Here is an 8,503-nt window from a genome sequence, read left to right as displayed (position 1 = left end):
ATTTTTGCATTTCCGCAGATTTTTCATTTCTGTGACAGGTTCTGGAACCTAATATCTCGTAAATAATTTTTTTGTCTTAAACAATGTATTTAGTCATGAAAATAACATGAAAAAAGAAACTGACAGGTTCCGCAAATATAAAACGAGCCTAACATTTCGTTCAGAGGTTGTCCTGTCGTTCTACAAACTACCCACATATTTTAGATATGCTCTACTATTACCTGAAACACTTTAATATAATTTCAAAATTATCTTACAACATAGCATAATATCAGTGAAATTTACAGTTTGGCAGAATATCAATGTTGTCATGTGACATATCCTGTACTGTATATGATGTGCAGTTGACCCAGCATCTTTACTCAACTTCCAAGTTCACTGTGTGGGCCTCTGCCATACTGTGTGAGTATTTTGCTGTGTATCTGTATACTTTCCGCATCTTTCTTCGCACGTGTAATCGTGCCCTAAGATGCCTCCTAAATGCCCTGCTCCTTCTCAGGCTTCTGGCAAAGCTCCAGAGGAAGGTCATGACGGTCTTGAAGGTAGCACTAATGGATATGTTGAAAGAAGGCTGTAGCTCACCATTTTGGCAGGAATGAGAGTTATGTCTGCAACATTAAGAAGAGGCAGAGATAAGAAAGGCTGTGAGTGTTAGCTTCTTCAGTAGTGTGGTATGGATAAATGGCTGCCGTAAGAATAACATCCCCCTTGACACCAACATCATTTGTGAGAAGGCATGACAACTCTTACCAGCAGTTTTCGACTGACTCACGGCGACACAGAAGGTGATGATGTACATGAAGCAGACTTCGTAGGCTTCGAGGAAGCCGCCAAAGAAGAAGAAAAAGGGGAAGAGCCACAAGCAGGACTGCTCAAGTCAATTCACACAGAGGTGATACCTGAGCCTTTACCATTTTTAAAAATAATTCTCATGGCTTTTGTACTGTAAATACGTCTTTATATCCTTCAAAACCTTTCACTAGAGAAGGTTGTCATCCAACTCAGGGGAGTTGTAACTGTTTTTGCCTCGTATTATTTGCAAAATTTTCAAATTTGGTCCTATCATTGTGGCAGGGACGCTTCCTCCTGAACCAAATATGATAGTAACTTTGCTTTCTATCTTATCATTAGTTGTTAGGAAATCCTGCTATTGAATTTTGGTAGCATAGCAGTGCACATTGGTGTATAGGAGCGCACCCTCATATATGAAGGTGGTAGTTGTCTTTAGTTTTGGACTGTTGGTTATGGGCTTTCAACCCGGGTAAAGAAGATAGAGTCCTTTATCCCTGTAAAGATCCTCTGACAAGTCTCGTTCTGAGGGCCTTACACCCTGTTGTGGTTCTAGCATCTGGTAACAGTACTTGCCAGTAAGGACCACACAGCAGGCAGGAATGTTGACATGCTTTTTTCCTCTCATTGAAAAGCTTTTTGTTTGCTTGACTGAACATTTTTTTTTCTCTGACTGCACTAACCCGCCATTGTCATTCAGTGTGATAGTCAACTGACTTTATAAGAGTAGGTAAGATTCATTCCAAGTATTGAATATTTTTTTGATACAATTAATTTGTTGGATACTTACCTACTGTGAAAGTGGACCCCCCCCCAGCCCACCCCCTCCCCCCACATCTTAGTGGATGGTCATGAAGAATTATAACAATAACATATACATTCCAACGTCACCTGCTGGGAAACAGATGATTACAGAGACAGTCCCTGAAGGTTAGCCAAGCGTTATTTTATTTTGAATGCCGATCACATGAAATGATGCGAAGATATAAGTTAACTCTAACAGTTGGTAAATATCTAAATAATTAGTTTTATCATAGAAATGTCCTTATTGTTATCAATGGCTTTTAAGTAAAGTGTGTGAAAGATGATCGTTGAATAGCGCAGTATGCATTTGTCTGGGAGGTTTTACCTGTATGTTGATGAGCCTTTTGTGCAGGTGATTAAAATGGCTGGTACTACTGGTTGCTTCCACAGTCTTGATACATTTGTCATATCTATATATTTATTTTTTTTCTGAGAGCATGTGTGCATTACTTACTAATTGGGTTTTGTCAGGACTTCCCATTGACTCAAATTTTATTTATTTAGGTGGAATATTATACTTAGTAGGGTCTGAGTAGCAAACCACAGGTAGGCTTTCATGACTATTAAAGATCCATTGCCACAGCATTAAGGGCATAAAAAAGATCAATGTATGGAATAGTGCATAAAGTAGTACGTATTTGAATTAAGAAGAGTGACCTAACTGCATAACTTTGTACAATGAAGCTGATATTAGGTGTTTATTTTTAGACACATCTTTGTTGTTGGTGTCTAATAGGATTTTTATGTCATATAGGTGTTCTCACAGCTGACGAGTTGTGCTTTCAAGTTGGCCTCTACTTTGGAATTCTTTGGCTAGGGTTCTTTTTATGAATCATGTCACGCCCCATGCTTATCCTTTGATTACTGTTTCATGTTTTTTCTGTTTTTTTCTGAGGACATGGTTCCAGGGAAGACCATGCCCTTGCCTTGCTCAGTACAATATTTCCATGTCCTATTAAAAGGATTTTGCATATCACAGAAAACTGCAACAATTGTTGGTTTGCATTTAGATTTTTATGGTAGAACTGTTATGCCAAGATCTAAATTGGATGAAAGTGTGGATACTAGGTTTTTTGGCTCTCGGACATTTGGTCGACGGACATTTGGCCGAACGGACATTTGGTCGACAGACATTTGACCTAAGAACATTTGGCCGAAAATGCAGTAGTTGTACCTACATGTATGTCACGCCCGCTATCGTTCTGTTAATTATAATAAGCAATCTTAACAGTGCGAAAACAAATGGCATTTGCTTTGAGTTTACCATCACAACTGTTGGATTGAGGGATGTCACAGTGCGTTTGAAAAGAGAATGACAGTCACCCACCCTTCTATTTACTGCCTAGTTTTAAAGCTAAGGAAAGAGCAATCAATTTGGGAGTTAACAATCGAGATGGTAAATTCAGGGGTTACATTGAGATCATCGAAGACGAAGTATGAGATACTAAACACAAGGCTCATGTCTGTCACTGAGAAATATAAGGAGTAGCAAAGAGTAGATTTTCTGAGAGCAATTGCGCACAATCTTTAAATACTTAAGAACATACATCGTACTGTATTTTTTTATTTTATTTTATGGTGTTATTTTTTTTGCTATAATATGTTAATTAAAATACTTAAAGTATAGCTTGCTACTATTCACAATTGTAAATTTTCGACCAAATGTCCGTCGACCAAATGTCTGTTCGGCTAAATGTCCGTTCGGCTAATTGTCCGTTCGGCCAAATGTCCGTCGACCAAATGTCCGTTCGGCTAAATTTCCGGCGGCTAAATGTCCATCGGCCAAATGTCCTTCGGTTAGATGTCTGGCCAAGGATTTTTTGATACTCCATCTTATCAGTGGAAAGTGTGCAATGGAGGTATAAAACTAGCTTTATAGCTGTATATCAGCTTTGTGCTTGTGTAATGCATAATCACATAGTTACCATAAAAATATACTGTATCTATACATTTTCAAGTGCTCTACTGTACTTGATACAAATTTGTGACCATTTTCATAAGACGTGTGCTGTTTCTTATGTAAGACTAATGAATAAGTATTAGTTATAGCATTGTGATATCTATCCAAAAAAAGAGAAATAGTGACTTTTATTTCCATGCTGCTTTTATTCAATGTTTTTATTTATTTTCCAATTTCAAAATACACTACTATAATAATGTATTCCCTTTTGTTAATATAAGAAACCTGTTACAGTGTTTAATGTGTTCATCTCTTCCCTGTTTCGATGGACTTTGCTCATACAACATTCTCTTGCAGTATGTACACAGCGCTTGGCATGTTGCCATCGCACTTTCACTCGTCTTCCTGCTTCCGTCCGGCAATCCTCGACTTACAGTTAACAGTAACCTGTGCTCAACAGTGCAGCCTCAGAGTCCTATGAACAATAGTGATGCTGAATTAATTGATGTAGGGTTAACAACTGTAGACTACACAGCACACTCTCCTGTATTCAACGTGACTTCAGATGTGGCTTTTCTTCTTGACAGTGATGATGATGCCTATTAGATGTCCTTGTTCTGAAAAATAACCCTATGAAGGTAAAGTATGAAGGGCGAATATTTTCGTAGCATTCATTCTCAAAAATAGATACAACAAAACTCTGTAGTCTGACTAAAAAATAATTTTGCATCGTAGGTAATGTTACTCCCTTTATTATTGGCGAATGATGTCTAAGGTTTCTCCTTTACTGTTTTGATGTAAAGCTCAGGTGTAATAGAAATACACAAGTATAGAAGATATAAATGGTGCTGGTATGCGCTGTACAAATAGCTCTTTAGTTTTCCTCATGCTTGATATGTATATTTAACCTTTTGAGGTATTTGTTCATTATCTTACTGATTTTGTGTAAATGTTTTTAATGGTTCTGTGGTTTTATCATGAATATCAATATTCCCTGTATCCTGGATTTGTTAGCTATGTCACAAATAGTATAGTCCTTTGTACATCAGTGGTAGAATTGACTATACAATATTTTGTAAATTTTGAATCATAGTTCATCCCACTGTACAGGATAGGACAGTGCTTAATAGCTGTTAACGTAAGTCTTAATGACTTTTCAATCATATTTCATCAAGAAAATCAGTATTTTTAAGGATACAAAAGGCAGAGAGCTTTCATGCTTGTAGCTTTCAAGTTAAGGATAAAAAAGATGTTATAGTTAATATGAATCATAGTTGAAGATTACTTTAGCTCTGTCAAAGTGTAATTCATGGGACAGATAAACAGTCACATTTTCATTCTGTACATAGGGCATTTTCATTACTCGTAAGATACATTTTGTGTTTTGATTCATGGACTGAGAATTTTAATTCACTTCAGATTTGCCGGTAAAAGATCACTGATGTGCTATGTTTCATGCTTTTAGTCTAATATAATTCTGCATCTTGTTTTATATATAAGGAGCTCATTTTAAGAGAGTACCATTGTAAAATACTCCTAACAAAACTGCTCCCAAATGAATACCCAGGTTCCAACTGATTATGAGACCAGCACATTTGTTTTGTGAATTATATTTTGAGGCTGTTTTGGCTTTCAATGTGTTTTGTTTGATGGGCAAATTGAACACATCATATGAAGTTATACTACTGTATTTCAGAGTCAGTGATGTGATGTAATTGACATGTGTACCTGTAGGGTGTGTTTTTTTTTTCTTCTTTGTAAAACAGTGGTATGTTTGCTGTGCTGTGATAGAATTATTTCAAATATTTATGAATTTAATTTTACAAATATATTTTAGCTGAAATAGCATTTTTAATAGCTTTATTAGCTTAGTTCCTTGCACTCTAGTTTTTTTATTTCTATGGAGTCCACTTCTTTGATTTGAACTTGTTTGACAGTACCACATTAATAGATAAAAATTTTAGATCATGGTTAAAGCAGTCATTAATTATATAGTATAGTATCTAGAAGTACAGGAGTCAATTCCTAGAATTTTTAAAATGTAAGTATTAAGCCTACATGTAAGAGGTAGTAACCAGTTTCAGTATGGAACCACTACTGACCTAGATTTTTATACCACTGAAACGGGTAATCATGATATAATATTCATTGACAAATTTTTAGTAATATTCTTTTAACACTGAAGATATGATTAATATGAAATTTTATTTCTTGGAAAAGCTTGAAAAAGGTTGTCATTTTACATAGGTTGGTATACTTTATTCATACTTTCACATATGAAGTGAACTTTGGTATTAGGCTACTGGTAGTAGGTTAGTATTACAGGAAATATATTAATTTTGTATGCCACTGTTGATAATAAAGTAAGATACATAATTTTTCAGCTAGATAATGACTGAAATGAATTCCTGATTTAACAATTGAAAGTTTTCTGGAAGACTATTGTCTTGGTAGACAGTGAAGTTATGAGTTCTTTGCTGACAGAAGGAATGATGTGATGTATTGTCGGTCATAAAGCTAGACAATGGCAGAAGAAAGTTAGGTCGTCGCTTGGCCTATGTCCTAATATGATGTATAATGCCACAGAGTATGCTGGTACTTAGTTGAAAATAGAAAATGTCAGTTGAAAATAAAAATGTCTCAGAACAGAAGATTCAGGTCTGTGTCAGTTTAAATTATGTAGCCTATCAAGAGAAAGGGGAGTGGAATAATTCACTTGCATATACTCTTATCACAGAGGTGTGGTCATTATTTGATATACATTAAATATGAATAGGTTTTGTGGTAATTTTTTATGTTTTTTTTCTAAACTACAATCTTCTCCTTAATTACAAATTCAGTAGGTACTTGTGGTTACTGCCTTTAGTTCATTTGTTCATTCTAGTCACCAGGTTTAATATTTCTCTCTACATTCCACTAACTACTAATATGTTATCAAGTGTATTGCAGTAACTACCTTTTCAGAGTTGAGGTCTCTGCCTTAATACATTTTTTAAGAACAAGATTTACAGAGGTCATCTTCATTCTGGATTTGAAAATTGGCTTTTCAAGAATATTGCCATTATAGAATAGTGATTAATAATCCATTTAGTACAAAGTGCAAAATCTTGAGTATTGAAATGTAGTAGATGGAAGTGAAATATCTTGGTACTTTAAGAATCTCCTTTGTTCTATAAAGCTTTTAGTTATATAGTATTTTTCACTTTATGTAATATTTTACAATAACTTTATCATAGATTAGATATCTTTATGGTTGATGTTGGTCATTAATAAACTGAGCAGTGTAAAGCACTATTAATGATGATGATCTGCTGCTGAAATTTGAGTGATCCCTGAGGTTAGCCCTGTTGCTATTTTCTTATTGTGAAAAGAATTTTATGAAAGCTTACTTTGAATTTTGTTGTTTATTCATTACATTCTCAGAGTTATAGTGCAAGATCAAGTATTTAATTATAAAATGCAGGACAGTAGTCTACTTTTATTTTAAAGACAAGGTTATATGTTTGATTGGGAATTTTGTTAAATTTATGTCTGCCTGTCCTTTTTCCATCATGATTTGTAGGGTATACCTTATTCTTGGCCGCATGGGACTCACTGACATATTAGATGTATAAAATTACGTATGCCAAAATATTTTGGGATAAAAACACCACAGTTTATGTTCTTCAGCACTCCTGAATCAGCAAACTGCAGATACCACAACTCTTCATTGTGGTCAAAATGTTTCATATGACTATATTTTGTATCCTATTAGTAATCATTTTGTTTTTTTATGAAGCAGTACCCTGCATGGGGTTTTCATGTATTATGTCCATTTATAATATTGTATTTCATTTTTCATGAAGCAGTACCTTAAAAAGGGGTTTATACTTTTAATCCATATTTTATTTTTCATAAAGGAATGGACATCCTGTACATAAGTTACCACTTACAGTGCATCTTATGTGACAAACTTGTAGATGGTACTAAATGTTCTTTGCGGTGTCCCTTCAGCCAGGAACTACATTACTTCATGTTTCTTATTTTTCATCTGTTCCATACAATTTCTGCCTACTTAACTGTCCAACTTCTTTAACTTTGTCATACCAATTTTCACTTTTCATTTAACAATCATTAAGCAAGTTCTGTGAGTCTAGAAATTTGATTTGTTGGCTTTGTTAAACTAATTTACATAAGTATTACAAAGTAGTAAGCTATATTTAATTAATTTTTGTCCAACAGTTATTATGTATGTCACTTTAATTCATTCTTAAAATGTTACATGCTGTATTTTGTTTTTTACCTTCGTTAAAAACAATCCTTTTATAAACATGTCTAACCACCCTTTTATTGAAAGTACACAAATTGGAAACCCTTACCTGTTGTCAATGGTGCCCTCTGTCTGCAAACATGTCATTAGGCTATTAAGATCACGTAAGTATAAAAATATACTATTTATTACCCAAAGCAGATGAATATAGAATAGAACAAAATGATTAACAAGTCATAGTGACAAAAACCCAAATCTGCCCATAAAGAAAACTAGTAAGTTATAACTCTACCCTCCTGACTAAGAATTCACTCCCAGACCCAGAATGTCAATAGGTTCATTATATTAGTCAGGTTAGAGAATGCTGTCTCTAATACCATGGAATAGAACCCATTTGTAATAAAGATAACAATGGATAAAAGATACACTTCACACATCACTCTTTTCAAAGTAATTAAGTAAAAGAATGTATTTCACACTTCTCTCTCTTTTCAAAGGTAACGGTTTTCTAAGTCTTACAAAATATGTGCCATACCTTTACGATGGGGGTTTTCTCTCCCGACACCTGGCGTGTACCAACTGACCTCTTTCTTCTCACCAAAAGGAATGTGACTTTCGCAAGTGCCCTGGTCTATTAGACCTGTAACATCTGTACAAACGAATGTACATGCTTGACGACAAGATGAGCGGTCTCTCGATTTAAACGTTTACGTACCAAATTCCTTCACTCAAGTAAGCTGCCCCTACAGCTCAGCCTGTCT

General features: G+C 34.9%; 1 protein-coding gene across 1 annotated transcript in view; it reads left to right on the top strand.

The window, feature by feature from the left end:
* LOC135202486 (transmembrane protein 8B-like) overlaps positions 1 to 7,760 on the top strand; it is a 387,342-nt gene extending 379,582 nt beyond the window's left edge. The window contains exon 7 of the mRNA XM_064231900.1: positions 3,851 to 7,760. Coding sequence (XP_064087970.1) covers positions 3,851 to 4,099 — 249 coding nt within the window. The 3' untranslated portion in view covers positions 4,100 to 7,760. The remainder of the gene's footprint in view (positions 1 to 3,850) is intronic.
* The last annotated feature ends 743 nt before the right edge of the window (positions 7,761 to 8,503 follow it).

Source organism: Macrobrachium nipponense, chromosome 30 (genome assembly GCF_015104395.2).
Source record: "Macrobrachium nipponense isolate FS-2020 chromosome 30, ASM1510439v2, whole genome shotgun sequence".
Classification (NCBI taxonomy): domain Eukaryota; kingdom Metazoa; phylum Arthropoda; class Malacostraca; order Decapoda; family Palaemonidae; genus Macrobrachium; species Macrobrachium nipponense.
Note: the sequence above shows the minus strand (reverse complement) of the source record. Positions and strands in the feature narration are given on the sequence as shown.